Source organism: Condylostylus longicornis, unplaced genomic scaffold, assembly GCF_029603195.1.
Source record: "Condylostylus longicornis isolate FDR11 unplaced genomic scaffold, ASM2960319v2 ptg000135l, whole genome shotgun sequence".
Taxonomy (NCBI): domain Eukaryota; kingdom Metazoa; phylum Arthropoda; class Insecta; order Diptera; family Dolichopodidae; genus Condylostylus; species Condylostylus longicornis.
Genome location: NW_026578103.1, coordinates 4,260,930 through 4,279,459, shown reverse-complemented (window position 1 = coordinate 4,279,459; position 18,530 = coordinate 4,260,930). Strand labels below are relative to the sequence as shown.

Below are 18,530 nucleotides of genomic sequence, written 5' to 3'. Positions count from 1 at the left end.
AAAAGGATTATTGTTTTTTAATTTTGTTTTTTTTTGTTTTGTTTTGCTAGCTAAGTAAATCTAAATTCTCTCTCTCTCTCTCTCTCGTTTTATCATTTGTTTTCAATTCGAATGAGGTGCCGTTCGTTTTGAATAGCAAAAGATAACATTTTTAATATTTAAAATCTTTTACTCCCCTCAAACACCCTTGTAGGTGTTATTATTGACTTAATAATTAAGAAGAATTTCAATTGAATACAAAAAGAACATCCTTGCAAATGCTTTCTCTTGAGATTTTTCTCTTTCATTTTTAGAATATTAAATTGAATGTTGTTCTCCTTTTGTTGTTTCTCGTACTTAAATGTGAGGTTAATTTTAAAATTTAGGTAACGATAATAGATTTGTATACAATTATAAAGAGAAAGACGCTATTGTTTTTATTAAAAGAAATCATCAAAAAACGTTTATTGTAAAATATTGAAAATTTTTAATGGCAAAATGTCGTCATACATAAAATTTCATATGTCAAGTTTTTAACTGGAATGTGTTCATACGAGACATACCATTTTTGTATATATACAGCGTCTCTATAAGATCTAAATGCACTTCTATGTATATGTTAATGACCGCTACATGAGTAGGTAAAATTTGTGTTTAGAGACATTATTTGACAATCAGTTTCGACTGTTGTGTGTTTACTTTTAATAAGAAATTTTAAGATAATTTCTTTTTTGTGTGTCAGAGAAGGGCATTTATTTATTTATTTATTTATTTATTTATTTATTTATTTCTCTGAAGAGCAAGGTCTGCTCGTATAGAGTGTACAATGTTTAATTACATAACATACCATTATTTTTGTATAAAATTACATAATAAATAAGTTAAATTTAAAATTAAGAACAAATGGCAAAACAAGATAAAAAAAAAAAAAAAAAAAAAATAAACAATTAAGATAAGAAAAATAAATTACAGTATTACAAAATGTTTGTTTTACTATAGAGATACATATACGTATAGTTAATACAGAGAAAAAAAAAAAAAAATTCTATAAAAGTTAAAAGTTTCAAATAGTTATTAAATAATAAGAAAAAGAATAAGAAACATTCAATTGATTAGAGAATTAATTGAGGACAAATTAGATTTATCTATTTATTTGGAAGCATTCTCGGATGTTAGTTGCATTATTAACCAAGATGAGTTATTAGATGTACGATTTTAAATGAAATTTGAATGATTTATTTTTTATTGTTTTCATCCACGTAGGAATTTTATTGTATTCTGATACAGCAGCATTATATATTTTACTGGATCCACCCTTGTCTGTTCTGTAGTTTGTAGCAGTTCTTGTTGCATAGCTGTGGATCTGGGTTCCTTGTGTAAAGTGAGTGTTTGTTAAGATGTGTTTTTGTAAAATATTGTGTATATATTCAATTTGTAGCAGGTTTAGTTGACGTTTGACATGAATCAGATTAAGCTTTTCATATAACTGGTCAGATGATGTTCTTAATGGTAATTCATATAAATTTTTGATAGCTTTGTTTTGCAATACTCTTATTTTGCCTAAGTTTTTTTTCGACCCAGGTCCCCAAATAATGATTCCATAAGTTATAACGCTATGAAACATACTATAGTAAATTTGCCTTTTTAAATTGTCAGGTATGATTGAAGATACTTTTTTAAATGATTGAACATGATTGAACCTTAGAACAAGGGTTTTCTTAAAAATTTTTCATGTTATTCCGAAACCCTTTTCAGATTATAAAATTTTAAGGTTCTAAAAATTTAAGTTCTTAACATTCTGCTTTATTTTTAGCACAACTGGAAACCCTATTAAAAGAGTTTTAATATGATTTATCACCAATCTTGGAACCTGTTATGATTTAGGAGATATTGCGAGAAATAAAGTACTACAAATGTTTTTCTTCAATGGAAAAATTAATAGCAACCATTCAAAATGATGGTTCCTTCCTATTATGCAATTGTTGAACATATCAACCAAGTTTTCTTAACCTTTGCGAATATTGGATCTCCATATACAAAAGTTTTACCTACTCATGAGGGTGTATGGTGTAATGGTGTATACCATTGCAGTTAAAGCCAACATACCCTGTATGTGTAAAGCAGTGTTTTATTTTTTCTTATATATGTAAGTTTAAAAAAATCTTTCAAAGATTTTGGATTACAATTTCATCCAAAATAAAGGTTATTTTTTATTTAATTTAACAGCAAAAGTATTTCAAATGTTAAAGTAAAAAATTAAGACCAACAAGTGAATTTAAACTTTGGCCCTTTATCTTTTTAGGCAAGCTCTTTAGCATTAAGCTCTACTTTTGTTTTAATAAAGATTTGTTCAGCTCCTTGTTTCAAATGGTTAAAAAGTTTCTTCTCATTTGATTTTATTTTCTACCTAAACGTTGTTAGGCCACCTGTAATCGTACGCTCAATGACGTTTTGGTGATGGCCAGGTATTTGTAGCAAAACGGCACATTTGTGCTAGGTGCATCTGCCACGTCAACTAACCAACAAAACGTGACTAAAGCGAGCAATTTAATTCAATCTTTATACAGATCGAATTTTTCTAAAATTAATTGTTTCGGAATCTTTCCCAATCGTTGGCAAACTTCTATAAAAATAAGAGAATTAAATCTAAAAGTTTTAAATTTTAATTGTCAATCAGTTTATGAAATTGAAATTAAATTGATTAATATTTGTATAACAAAAAAAAATAATAAAGACTCTTAGACTTTAATATTCCAATTTCATATTCCAAAACTTTAAAATCCCGTGGAAATTATGAACCTTAGTAAAGAGGAAACTATATAGTCGCTAAATCATAAACTTATAACTAGTGTTATGTGTGATACCACCATTTATAAATTATTAAGGCACAAACTGCATGCAGTTCAGGGACAAATATTGAAACATGACCTGCGCTTAGAAGAAATTCAAGTGCTTATATGAGTGTATGTTCTTTTTATAACTATAACAATGTGTCCTCATATATGATGGGTAAATAATAAATAAAAGCTGCCATTAATTTTTTTCCCCATATTTATTTTCTATAGCATCAAATCAACACCATTTCCAACATCATTTGGGTTTTTAATCACCAAATATATTTCTTAATTTTACACATTTGTTTCAAAAATTATACATTTTTACTACTTTCGTAGAAATTTTGGCAAGAAGAAGGAAGGTGGGATGGGGGAGGAATAAAAGATAAATTAAAAAAAAAATAAGGATCAATTTCTTAATAAATCAAAATGCATGGGTCCAAGCTTATGATATCTTAAAAATTTTTTGCTTAGTTTTATTTTATAATTTTTTTTTTCTTTTTCTTTCTTCTTCTTTCTTGATACCATAATAAATGATAATGATTTTCTTATTCATTTTTTTATTTCATTTTAGAGCTCGTGTGTAGAAACAGACAAAATTCTGTTTTTCTACATGCCACATTTGTTTTCTAATATAAATTAACCAATTAGGGTGACAATTTAACATTTATACCTTTTTGTTTTTGTGAAAATAAAATTGGGTTACTGGTAATAATATCGTTAGTTTTTATATTGTCTAGCGTGATGGTGCAGTAGAAAATTAAGCTTTGAATTTTACTTAATTTTGAAAAATTTGAAAATTTTATTTGTTTTTCTAGTTTTAGAGTTAAATTCACCTCTACTATCGGATTTAAATTGCAAGTTCTTATATTCATAATTTAATGTCGCCGTCACAATTTCGGAGGAAGGTGGGTGACTTAGAAATTCAAAAATAATTATAAATTTTCTAAAGTTATTGAGAAGAGAATGGTGGTTTGTCATTGTAAAGCAGTTTTAATATTAAAATTTTTTGAGAACATTTCTAAAAAAAGTGAAACTAGTTCACCCTGTCCGTTCGTTTATCTGTTTACAAAACTTTTATTTTTATTTGGAAACTTATTTTTATACAAAAAAATTTTTTATTCTTTCCTCGTCCTAAATTGTATAGCCCCACAAAATTCTAAAAATTCCATTATTTGACTATTTTTTATTGTATCGAAACCACAAACATTTTTAACTTCCACAAACGCAAAATGGTAGCCAAAAATAGTAGAACTTTAAAATGACGAAGTGGCCGTTATAATTCACCGTTATCTGTTGATTTTTTTCAAATTTTTAATATAAATTTTTTTATAAACGGTAAATTAAAGAAATCTGAAATTTTTGCCAGCTTTTGGGCACTAGTAAAAAATTTATTCTAAGTTCTCTCCTCTCGCAAATTGTAAAATTTGAATTTTCGACGTTTTATATTTGTGCAACTATAAGAATTTTCGGAATTTCTAGCGAGCTAGCTTTCTAGGAAGAGCTAGCGGTACATGGCCGGCTATCAAAAAATATACCAAATTTTTTATCTTGATTCTCTTACGTAGCCGTCTTCAATCATTATGTTAATTTTTTTGTTTTTTGTTCATCCTGAATGTATGCAATTATTTGATATATTTTGTTATTATGTTTTCAACTTAACTTGATTAATATTACAAGTTACGCTACAAAAGTTAGTCCCTTCACATTACCATCACAGAAACTAAAACAAAAATTTTGAATTTAATAAAAATAATAAAAATTTTCTAAAACTTCATTTAAATATTCACATAATTTTCTATTTTGCGCATTCCTACATAATGTCTGTTAAAAGAATAAAGAATGGACATGAAAACTATTAAAATTTTTATTTATAGACATTATTGCAATTTTAGAGATCTAGACTACATTTTAGACTATCGAGACATTTAAAAAAAAAAAAAAGGCTCTTTCGTTTTCCATTTTTTATTATTCATTACGCATACGGTATATTTTTCGTATATTACAAACAAACATAAGTAAAAATGAAATATAAATTTCGAATTTTCCCTTAATTTTTTCATTTATTTTTTTTTGATTTTTTAAAAATACTCAGCAATTTTCATTTTCTTTTTTCGTAGAATTTTGTTGGTTTTTCCATTATGGACATATAAGGACCATATATGTGTATAAGGAGATTAATTTTAAAGGACTACTGATGAAAATACAATTTCCTTAAAATATAAATTCCATATAGGTTTTCAAGTTTATAAAATATATTTTTTCATCATTTTCTCTCGGCTACCCTCTTTTACTATACATTTTATATGATAGATAATAGCGCTTAGTTAAAAAAAATTGAGAATATTAAATCTTCCAAAAAAATGTTGGCAAAAATTCATTGGAAATTTTTAGAATTCATTTAAAAACAATACTAAAAGAAAAACAAACAAAAAAAAATCTAGAAATATAGCCTCCACATTTATACACATCCAAAATTTCATAGTAAAAAAGGAAACCAAATAAGGAGAGAAATGAAAATGAAAAAAATAAAGGCTTTTGTAGATAATTTGTTATCATTTGTTTTACTTACAATATTGTACATATGTATGTGTGGTAAAGAAAATTTCCAAAACAGAAGAAAAAAAATCCAAATATATTCCCCAAATTCATTTCGATTCCATTCTAAAGGATACGGGATTCAAAAATAAAATATATATTTATATACACACACACACACCAATATACAAAGCTATAAGAAAAGAATAAAAATAAAATAAAAATTCAAAGGACCCCAAAGGACGAATACAAAATACAAAAACAAAATACTCAAAGTTTAAAACGAAAACAGAAAAAAAATTGTTTATATTGGTTATTGATGATCTCAAGAGGCCATCTCATATGTGATTTGGTTAAAAATAAAGTACTCCATCAGTTATCCATCGCTCTCCAACAAAAAAAAAAATTCATTTTTTTTTTACTTCTTTTGTTATCATTGTTTTTTTTTTTAACAAATTTAATTATAGGGAATGTAAAATTAAAGTTATCACGTTTTTACAATGCACACAACAAAAGTTGAACTAACTAAAGTTTTTATGCAAAAATTTATTGAATTTTATTAATTTGTGTCCTAAAGGATCCTAAAACTATTTCCGGAAATTCAAATAATTCAATGAATTTTATTAAATTATTTAGCAAAAAAAAAAAATAAAATTTTTAAAAAGTAGAATTTCCAACATTTTTAAGTTGAACCAATAAGATAATCATAAATTTATTACAGCAAACTTTCACACATTTGTAGGACACGTATGAAGCATAGCACATAGTAGAAAATGAATTGATAATTTCGAAATCTTTAATTTCCCAAAAAACAATTGTTTTTTAATATAAAGTAAAAGTATAACAAAAATAATCTTTCATCAATAGGATGTGGCTGAGAAATATTAAAAATTTACGATATGAGATTTCTAAGTTCAAGGTTCACTCATATAACTCGCATAAAATATGACTTGAGAATTATTTCATCCATTTTTTAAGGCAAAGAAAAAATGGATTTAAGGCAAAGAAAAAAAGAACACGCGCATATATACGGGGTGATTCTGAAAAGTATACAACAACATATTCCATTGGTTAGAGACCTTTCAGAAACTGTTTGTTTGAAGTCCCCATCATTTTCAGAACGGAAGTATTAATTGAAAAAAACTTGGATAAGTAATAATTTTGTGAAAATTCATTAAAATCCCTGGAACTCGGAAACCCTTGAGATTTGGCACCCAGTTCGGAACATATGTTTTATCCATTTTCGATCTTGTAACGAATAGTATATGTTGTTGTATACCTTTCAGAATGACACTGTAGATATATGTATATATATTTGGTACATTTCTGTTAACAGTTTTTTGTGTAATAAAAAGAAAATTATGTACGTCATTTCTTTGGAATTATGCAAAAATCGACATTTTTTGTTTGTATATAATAGTACTTGACTTTGTGGATATATTGTGGAATTATTTGGAAATAAAGCGGTAGGTGGACAAAGGGATTAACTTACATATGCATTGTAACTCATATTTTCATTAACAAATTGTAAAACTATTAATTGTTTTGTTACTTATCTTCTATGTGCCCTAACAATCTCGCCTTCTTTTAAGTTTCTAGCTACAAGAATAATCATAGTTGAAAATATATGAAATTTAATGATGTTCTATTCGAAAAGCTCGATTTTCATCAAACCCCTTTGTTAACCCTTTTGTCCACTTACCTCTTCAATTGTTACTGTCCAAATTTTAGAATATTCAGTGAAAATCCGATTTAAAACCTGGGAGAGGGGGAGGAAGCACACAAAGGTATTTTTCTTTATAGAGAACAAAGTATTTGCCTATATCTGGTAACTTTTATGATTGAAGATTTTTTCAAGTTTTCATGATTGAAAATTACTTTACAACTTGATACTAATTGCTTAGACCTTTTTTTATAATGTGAGAATCGTAATTTCTGATGCTCTTGCTTAACATTAATTTAAAAACTTGTATCAGCACTATTTTGAAGAACTTTAAGTTACAGGGCAGTAAGGATACATAAAAACATTGGCCTAGCTATATTATATATTATTTTCACAAAGATCTATATTTGCGAAAAAAATTTATTTTTCTATTTCGAACAATGTAGAAGTTTTATAAACAAAACGACAAACCGGTAAGCTGGCTGATGGACAGACGAATAAATACAGATGAAACTGTCAGGCCAAAAATTTTTTTTTTGGAAATTTGACAAAATATTTTATTAATTATATTGAATAACGCGTGGCTAACATTAAATCTATTTGAAAATTTATAACAAATTATTTTTTTATTCGAATTTTAGAAATTTCACTACTTACCCCGTTTTACATTTACAAATTATCACAATGCACAAAAAAGTTATACAAATTTAAGAGGTTCAAGTAGATTTCATTTTCATTATTTTTTTATAACCAAAATTTTTAGTTTTTGCATACTCAAATTTTTTACTAAGATTTAATCATAAAATGTAAGATACAAAAAGCTCTTATAAGCAAAATAAATTTCTTTTTAATTAGATGTTCATATGTACGAGTATATACATATATAATATGTATATCCACATAAGTACATGTGACTAAATTTCTACATGTCGGTCGTCTACTTAAAGTTTTCATTAAGCCGTGTATAAAAATATTTATTTTACGGTGTATTCTTATTCTTTAATTAAAATTTTTATAATTATGCCATTTGTGAATATCTTTTGTACATAAATTATATAGTAGTCGTACACATATTCACATATTCATAAATATATTTACAAGCTATAAATATTTTGACTATAGTAGACAAACTTTGTGTTTTATTTGCATATTAAAATATCGAACGGTACGTCATAAAGTTTTTTATATTTTTATTTTCTCATTATTTTCATTTTTATATTTTATTTTTTGACGGCGATTTTAAATTATTTAAAAATAGTAACATTCGAAATATTGTTCTGAACAGATTTAGTAAACGCGGAAGTAAATAATATTTTTTTTTTCATAATATATTTGTACTTTTACACAAACAAACATACTATTTCGTTTCATTGAAAAATTATTTAATTCTGTTTTCTCAAACAATGATTTTATGTCAAATTTTTGCTTTTACATTGATTTCAGGTAAATTAAATCTATATTAATTTCAATTTGTATATGTTAATATGTACGAGTATGTATATAATAGCTTTGCAGAATAGTTTAGCATATGTTCAACCGATTCATATAAGATATAGTGATGAACAATTGAGAGCATTACAAGATAATCCAAAACCTATTCGAACTGATCACCCAAGAGAATTAATTGATAACCCGTACGGAGCACAAATATATTATGAAGAGGTGACATACTTATAATTCTCTTAATTCTTAGATTTTGTTGTATTTTTTGATATGTTTGCAACTTATTCATTATTAATTTTTAATTTTAGATATTACCGAATGAAAATGAAATAACTAAAAAAATTCAAACCGGACATGAATCATCTGCGAAGAAAGGTGAACACGGAGAAAGTAAGAATATTATTTTTTTCGGTTTATTTATCTTCACATTTAATAAATTTGTTATTCACTTGACGAATATACTATAGCACTATTAAAAACATAAATATATCGTGCTACATGTAGCATATAAGTACATACATATTTACATACACAAATATTTAAATGTCGTTTAAATGTAAACTTATTTGAACAATGTTGAATTTAATTTTTGCACTAAAAAATGCGCTTTTTTTCAAATTTTAATTATGCAATATTTAAAATAATCTTTAAAACATATTCGTCATAATATAACGTAAATATTTACATAGGTATTATATATTACATACACATATACTAATGCTATATATTTGATTAAGCAATTTGTTAGTGTAATATTTGTGATGTTTGTTTAGATTTTGTTTCATTTATAAAATGTAAGCACATACTTGAAAGTTCTCTTCTATTCCAAGTTCATAAACTCAATTTTATAATTCAAGCGTATTAAATTGTAAGAAATAAGACGTATGGAATTATTTTTATATGGAAGAAATTTGCGATTTTTAAAATTTATGTACGTATATTAATAAAATATAATCTTAAATTAGAGTACTTATAATCTTCTAAATAAATTAATTAATATAATTGAATTGCTTTTGAGATTTCGTTCATTTTCGTTACCACGTGAATTAACTGTTAGGCCAAATAAGTTCTTAGCACTTTTTAGTTTTTATAACATTTTAAGTTATGCTTCCTATATTTTATAATAATTAAGTACCCCCATTTTGGTATATAAATTTCAAATTGAACAATAAATAAACTTGGTCTTTGATATTACCGTACAATAAGAATCACGTATAGTTTTATATTTAAATATGTGAATGATTTTTTTTCAATTGAATTTAAAATTATTTATTATTGCTGTAAAGAAATGCTCTTAATATTTAAACTTTGACTATTCCATACTGAATTGTTTTAATTTCCAATAACCGTTGCAATACTATTTTAACCTTTTAAATTTTTAACATACGAGTATTACTAACAACTACTTTGAAAGAAAATTTTATCCTTTATATTTTTCAAAATTTCACTACTCTGATTACATTAAAGAATTAGACATGTAAAATGGAATAAAATCATTTCAGGTCCTTAGTAGAGTGTAAATTGAAAAAATTCATATAATTTTTCACATTCTAAAGTTAAATAGGTTTTAATTTTTTATAAACAACGCAACCCTTTAAAGAAACGGAAGTTATTCAAAACGCGATTGTTGAATTTATTTTAAGATTGACTTCCTCTCAATATGAAAAGTCAAGTATGGTATATTTTTATTATGAATTAGCATAATTTTGAACTGAGCTTTGCAAAAATCTTATGAAAAAACTTTTTCTTTAATTTTTAACTTAATATTAATTACCTTAATTAATTGTTCCAAGAAAAATAAAGAATATTCGACGAAACTAGTAGAGTATTGCATAATTAAGAGGTTTCGAAGCAAAAACCGGTTTAAAAAAAACTTATTTTTAGGTAAAAACATTTATGATAAATTAATCAAAATTTTTATTTTAAAAAGCTTTGTTGTTTACTTAAAGAGATTGTAATTCGATATAACGATATTTTCGATATTTTCGAAATTTACAATTCTCCATAAAGAAATCAATTTGATTTTTCAAATTTAACTAAGGGGTTTCATCTGAGGAATATATATATAAGATTTAAATGAAAATAAGAGTCGTGACTTGTGGTCATTAATATTGTCTAAAATCAAATAATTTTTAATTAATTGTGAAAGCCTTAAAAGCAAAAAAAATTTTTTGCTTCTTTCATCGAATACTGAGTTACTTGCATCATTTTAATATGGAAGCCTGAGGTATACTTCTATTGTCAGTTCTAATTTTTTATGCACATATATAAAATATTTTAAGTATCTATTATAACATACATATATACAAAATACATATGCATGCATAAATCGATTTGAAACGACGATTTTCACAATTAAAATTGACGCTAATTTAATCTTTATCGTAGCCTCAAACTTCACTTTCATTTCAAATATTCGCATATAAAATCTATTACCACTGAAAATCAATTAGAATTCAATTTTATTCGCTTTCTCTTAAAAATAATATACATACATGCTGCACATACATAAAATTATAATATATATATATGTATATGAATATAAACATACATTTTATGTATCCTTATGTATTTTTCAGATAATTTGAACACATTATATGGTAATATACCTAATCGAAATTGTAAAAATCCATTTAATTGTAATATTCCAATATCACAACAAGGGTCAACATTGAATCATTGGAATAATCCATATAATGGTAACCCATTTTCATCATCGTCATCAGTTGCATCATCTAATGATGATATAAATTATGATTATATAATATTTATTCAACAATATCATGAATACTTGAGAGAATTACTTTATGATTTTTATCTCCAGAGGCAAATGCTTTTAGAGGTTATTAATCAACAAGAACAACAATTACAACAACTTCGCGGCCAATATAATCAATTAGGTAGTGCAATTGCAAATACAGAATATCAAATGTATCAAATACAATCACCATCAAATCATCAAATACCATCATCATTGAATGTATTTGAAAAAGAAACAGGAAATAACCAACAACAAACAGTTACATCTAGTAAAGTTCCGTCTACCATTAATGTTAATATAGATAGAGTTGATGATGGTGGTAGTACAATAAATCATAATAATAAACCAGTTGATATGACAAAAGAAAATCAACAAATGCCTATTGAAAATTAACAATCCAAAGGATTTTGTAATTGTCATGAACATTATTTTATTGTAGGTATTTTGATATTTAGTAGTAGTGGGTTGTATTGATGATTCAAATTAATAATGATGATGATGCTGATGATGACAAAAAAGAAATTATTTTTTTTTTTGTGCTTTTTATGTAAATAAAACTTTTAATTTATTATCCTTTTGCTGAATAGATTTACTAAAAAAATTGAGTATTGTTTTTATACCCTGCACTTCGTGAAGGGTATATTAACTTTGGTATGGAGTTTGTAACTACTTGAAGGAGTCATCTGCGGTATGGACATATATATATATTCTTGCTCAGCGTAAAATTCTGCGTCGATTTAGACATGTCCGTCTGTCCGTCCGTCCGTCCGTCCGTCCGTCCGTCCGTCCGTCCGTCCGTCCGTCCGTCCGTCCGTCCGTCCGTCCGTCCGTCCGATCGCACGATAACTCAAAAACGAATAATGCAATCGACACCAAACTTTCACAAGTTTTTTCTTTTGTGCCAAGGACGAGCCCTATTGTTATTGGACTAATTCGGACAACGGGTTCGGGTAGCTGCCATACAACTCAAAGAGTTTATTTTAAATATTTCAAAAACTAATAAAGGTATAAATATAAAATTTTGTATACATGTGTCCAATTATATTCTACACATGCTATTAAAATTATAATGGGATAGCTGCACTGGTTCGGGTGGCTGCCATACAACTTCAACAGCAAATTTTTTATATTCGGCAAAATAATAAAGTCAGATTCATGAAACTTGGCAGTCATGTGTCCAATTATAGGTCAAATATATTTCTGAAGTTTTAGAGGAATCGCTTGACAGGTTCGGGTACTTGCCATACAACTCCAGAAGCTAATTTTAAATATTTGGAAAAATAATAAAGTCAGATTCATGAAACTTGGCAATCACGTGTCCAATTATGGCTCAAATACATTTCTGAAGTTTTGGTGGAATTGCTCGACAGGTTCGAGTAGCTCCCATACAAGTCTAAAAGCTTATTTTAAATATTTGGAAAAATAATAAAGTCAAATTCATTAGACTTGGCAGTCGTGTGTCCAATTATAGGTCCGACATATTTCTAAAGTTTTGGTGCGATTGCTTGACAGGTTCGAGTAGCTCCCATGCAAGTCTAAAAGCTTATTCTTAATATTTGGAAAAATAATAAAGTCAGATTCATGAAACTTGGCAGTTGTTTGTCCGATTATAGATCAGATATATTTGTGAAGGTTTGGTGGAACTGCTTGGCAGTTTCAGGTACTTACCATACAACTCCAAAAGCTAATTTTAAATATTTGGAAAAATTATAAGGTCAGATTCATGAAACTTGGCAGTCGTATGTCCAATTATAGGTCAGACATGTCCGTGAAGTTTTTATAGAATGATTTTAGAGGTTCAAGTAATTGCTACACAATAACGAAAGGTGCAGGGTATAATTCAATCGGTTTATACCGACTGAAACGTTTTTACTTGTTTTATTATTATTTTGATATTTCGATGTTATTCGGGTTTAAAGGTAATCTAGTACTTTAAGGTTGTTAAAATTGGTGAAAAAATATAGTAAATCAAGCACTGGATATGTCTATGTAGAATTAGTTGATGAACTTTTAAATTGTTTTGATTACAAAATTTTTTAATGCATATTTTTTATATATAAAAAAATAATTAATAAATATTTGTTGTTTTTATTGCAATTTTATGAAAAAAAAAATAAATAAATAAAATTGTTTTGTTACTAAAAAAATATTTGTTTAATGATTTTATTTGCTCTTGTGTAAAATTTTAATACAAAAACAAAATTTCGCTGATTTGGATGTCATCATTACTAAAGTTGATTGTATATGCGTTTATATTGATTTTTAAATAGAAATATGGAATTGGCAATATTAGATGACTTTGCACTAAGCTTATATTAAATTTTCAATGTTTGGCTTTTTTTAAATTACACGGTTCGAACAAAAAAATAATTATTTGAAGGTTCGATTAATATTTTTGATTAATCTTTATGAGAAATCTGAAGAAGGGAACATTTTTACCTTTTCTACAGTCTTTTACTTTCAAATTCTGCAACCATTTCAAAAGTAATTTCGTTTTTACCGCCAGGGAAAAATGTCAGCATGAAAACATTAGAGTTCAATTTGAGTGCTATTTGAGCAAAATTTTGTTGTGTTTTTATCTTTTCCTTTGGACAAAAAATCATTGAATTTTCCCTCCCACGCCTATGTAACTATGTTTACTTTTGTAACAGTTTCATTGCCTTTATTTGTATTCCGTATAGGTTTGTATTCAAGAGCGAACACTTGCAACTGGGTGATCATATGCAATTAAGCGATCAAACAATGTGAGTTTTTTAAAAACTTTTTACAATTTTTAGTTAACGCAGTAGTTTATTTGGTTAGATGTGCGCGCAATGATTTTACAATCATGCAGTAATTGCAAAATTAAAACTGCATGTGTACCTGAGCCCTTAAAACTTATAGAAGTATTAAATATTTCTAGAAATAAGAATTATTGTCTCATTGATTATGAAAATTGCAATTTTTACAGACTTACCCCTATTTTTGAAATGTAATCTTTTAATTATTCTTGAAACATAAAAATTCACTTTGTATAAAGAAATGATATCAAGCTTTTACGTATTGTATGGAAACCACTTTGGTTTCTCTTACATTTACTTTCATAGATCTGTGCTGTTACAACTGCTTTTTATTTATTTGGTTTTTCTCAAATAACGTTTGATAATTTTGATTCATTAATAAAATTTTCCACCCTTTTTAAATTCTATACTACAAATAAATTGTACGGGAATCAAAGTAGAGAAATGGATTGAGTCATACATTAGTAACGTTCTTGGAATGTGTACTCTAACATAATACCAGTCGCGTTTAGTTGTACTGATAAATTTCGTATATTTGATAAATATTGTTTTTTGTTGATGAGAAAATATTACTGTATTTGATATATTGTAATTATTTTAACTTTGTAAATAAAATTATTATTTAAATATTTAATTAGCATTAAAATAAAACTAACATTGTACACTGTATTTAATTAAAATCCGTACTATAGAAGCACACATATTTGCATTCGGGTATTGAAGATGCAACAGAATAATTAAAAAAGTTTTTCAATATTATTCTGTACAATTATACGCTTACATTCATATGCACATGTGAGTCTATGCATGTATGTATGTATTTGTATACATTATAACTCTATTTATACTTATTTTTACTTTTAAAACAATTTTCCCTATCTTTACTTTCGTTGACTTTTCATTTGAAATAATATTTAAATAAAAATTGCATTTATATTAAAAGTTGTTAACCTCAAAATATAAACACACAAACATTAATAACGGAAAATGAATGAATGTATTTTTAAATTAGTGTTTAGAATAAATAATAAAATCATCTAAGGACCTAAATAAATATCAGAAGCTAGATGAATATGCAAATATAATTTCATATTGCAAACATAACTGTGTGATTCAATAACTTTTATACTCACATGTGCTTGTGATTGTCAATTTCGTTGGTTTCTCTAACTATGTAGTTATGTACTCGTACTTTTTTTTACAAAAATGTAATGCACGTTCAAGTAATGACAAGATAGGATCCTGGTGTTATTTCCTATTATTTTTTTGTAATTAATATTGTGTGATTGAATAGTTAATTGAGTCTTGTTAATATTTGTTATCAATTTTAAGCCTTGGAGGAAATATGATTTTTGCTGAAACGTTGAAGAAATCTCATTTAAGTTAAAAAGACTATAAAGGACAACAATCTAAATGGAAATTCAAATCATATTTCATTTACTTGCCTAATGAAATAAGAAATTTACTAAAAAGTTTAAGTTGATATTATAGATCTGCCATTTAACCAGCGATTTAAATAATTTCATTTGATTTATTTCCCTTAGGCATTTGTTAGCATCCAAGTGAAATTTATTTACTTCAAGATTAATAATTGTATGTCCTTAAAGAAAATCATATTCTTGTATAGGAAACTATAACAGAAAGATATTTAATTCCTAGTTTTAATGAAGTTATTAAAAATAGAATATTGTTTTCCTTACTCTACCGCTTATGCCATCCCTACTAACGTATATACAACAAATTATTTTGATAAATAAGTTTATATAAATTATATTTAGAACTTTCATATATTAAAGAATGTGGATGCACATACATATTATATAATTGAGTGTCCCACTTATGTTTGTTAGCATTAAATGTGGGTTAGTAGTTATTTTTATTAACTATCTGCAGTTTTAATGAAATTCTATAATTAATAATAATAAATTTTTAAAGTTCGTATATATTTTGAGTTTATGTTAGTCTCTGAGTTTCATAAATTAAACAATTTTTTAAATTTTAAAGAAAAAGTAAATGAAAACAAATGACTGATTTTTAGTTAAAATTTGATTGTATGATTATGGAGAATGGGTACGAAAGGATATTATGTGCATGCATTATCTTTCCAATTATAATATTGAAGTTAAAATATTATAAGCAATTTGTAATTGAAAGCATACATATATATAAGCAAATTCTACATGTACATATAGACCAGACCTACTAATAGTACAAATTATTAGAATTTAGTGATTTTTCACCAAGATTTATGATTTAACAATAACACTCTTAATAGTGAGCAATATTTAGATTTTTTAATATCAAATTGTTATAATAATTAGAATATGATGATTGGGACACGAATTATATTTTTAAATTCATCGATTTCATTCATATTTGACCATATGTGTGTAAAAGAATTGATTGAGAATGAAATGGAATTCATGGAGTTGTTAATATTACTCAATCTTAAATAACGTGGTTATTAAGGTTGTTCAAAATAATATTTATTGTAAGCGCATTTTATGACTTCTACAGGTTTAGGTTTTGAGAACATGTAAACCTTGAGATTTTTGCTTACTATTTGGTATCCATATGAAGATGGAAATACCAGTTTTCATTTTATTTTCAAATTAAAATGGATTACATAGCAAATGAATTATGAATAAGAAAATGTTAAAGGTGAAGATGTTGGAAAAAGTTTGATTTTACGCCAAAATACTTCGTGAACTAAAAAATTCAAAACAAATTGACTTTGCGTTGCAAACTGCCCGAACTATATATCGAGAAAAGTTAAAATTGTCTGCTTCTCAGAAAAATTAACTTTTAGGCTGTATAACTTTAGAAGGAAGATAAATTCATTCTAGCCTCCTGCTGTGGAAATACCATCGAATAGGTGTATTTTTAATATCATACGAGTATATTTATGTGTTAAATAAATTTGTGGTGTCGACAACAATATACTAAATATAGCAAAGGTAAACATTCAAAAACGTGTTAATAAATTCTGCGCTTTCCATAAATAGCCTTAAACTTCAATATTAACTCCAATATTATATTAATCGTTATTTAAGCATTTATTTCTTGAGATATTAAATTAAATTTTCTTCAATTTTTCAGAAAAACAGAATTCCATTTAGATACTTGGAAAAAATATTCGTTGGATGATATTAAATGTGTGCAAATAACTGAAAGCCCAGGAAAATAAATGGCTCGGAAAAAGAATGTTTAAACATTTTGTTGTTAAAATGTTTAGTACATACTTTTGTTGTACATATATTAATTTAATCTTCAAAACGCCGTGAGTTGTTTACCAAATCCAAATTACGTGCAATAATATGCAATGCATGCCTAAATTTTATTGAATTTTGTTACTTTTTCACGATAGAGAATGGAATTTAAATAAATATTTTAAAAGTGAAAATGTTACAATAAAATTAAAGAAAAATCGTTTCTTCTTGACCTAACAAAAGTATTTCTGTCAGCTGTCGTGTATATGTATAATTAGCCCTTCACACGTTCAGATCTTTAATATTTAAATGTCTATAGATTATATAGATTCCGTTTTCTGAAACAAAATTTTCATGCAAGGCAGCGTTTGATTTAAAAAATACTCCAAAAATCTCAGATTGCAATATGGAATGTTTTGTAGGGGATAAGGAGTTCGGAGTACCATTAATCGTACGAATGAAAATAGAAAAATAACAAAACTTTGAACACTTTGCATAAAATACTTATCGTTCTTATATGTCTGTGCCTTTATCACATGTAATTGTATTCTGTCTTTTACTTATGATGACCTTAAAATATCTAATTTAATATTATCTAATGTCTTATAAGGTAAAAATTGGATTTATTTTTTATTGACCCCAATTACCAGAATAAAGAAAAAATGAATAAAAATGAAGAAAAAACTGACGACTACTCGATAGAAAATTGTTATCTTTTTGACATAAATTTTTTTAAATAGAATCTATAATCCAAGCACATAAATATTATGATAAGATGAAAATTTTCCTTGAGAACTCTTTTATTAAATTAGAGAAAGTAACAGTCAAGATGATTTAAAATTATCCAATAATTTGTTTTTTTTTCTTTTATGTCATAATGTCCTAATGTAGAAATGTACTAAGTGTGTACATTGTTTGCTTGAAGAGTAAACGAAACATGAACACGTAATAAAACCATCAACCATTATCGTATATATGAAAGGATGTGAAAATATCGTAGAAGTAAGTAGTTAACAATCATGTACATTGTAATATTAAATTTTAAGACATCATGAATTCGAAATGCATGGAAAAATATTTTACAAAACATATTTTTATTCTTATGGCATTTTACAAAGTTATTTTTCATTATTTTACCTGAAATTTTAAAAATTACTTGGTTCTATTAAATTTATTCAAGATTGTATTATACGGAATACATTCCAGAAGTTTTGCGTTAATATTATTTATGGTCACTGAATTTGAGGCAATATTGTAACTTTTATTTTAAAGAAGATCTTTTTACTTCATATATGACATGGGGTTTCACTAAACAGCACAATT

General features: G+C 26.1%; 1 protein-coding gene across 1 annotated transcript; it reads left to right on the top strand.

The window, feature by feature from the left end:
* The first annotated feature begins 8,272 nt into the window (after nt 1-8,272).
* Nucleotides 8,273-11,823, top strand: LOC129615400 (uncharacterized). Its single transcript, XM_055530588.1, has 4 exons — nt 8,273-8,457; nt 8,522-8,676; nt 8,766-8,847; nt 11,037-11,823. Exons 1-4 carry the CDS (start codon nt 8,418-8,420, stop codon nt 11,609-11,611), a joined length of 852 nt encoding a protein of 283 aa, XP_055386563.1. The 5' UTR covers nt 8,273-8,417; the 3' UTR covers nt 11,612-11,823.
* The last annotated feature ends 6,707 nt before the right edge of the window (nt 11,824-18,530 follow it).

What these genes read in the sequence shown, in the direction of transcription:
- LOC129615400 (XM_055530588.1), top strand. Translation starts at nt 8,418, where the DNA reads ATGATTTTATGTCAAATTTTTGCTTTTACATTGATTTCAG. An exon ending in TGCTTTTACATTGATTTCAG is followed by an intron (nt 8,458 to 8,521) that starts GTAAATTAAATC and finishes TGTATATAATAG; the next exon opens with CTTTGCAGAATAGTTTAGCA. An exon ending in GAAAGGTGAACACGGAGAAA is followed by an intron (nt 8,848 to 11,036) that starts GTAAGAATATTA and finishes TGTATTTTTCAG; the next exon opens with ATAATTTGAACACATTATAT.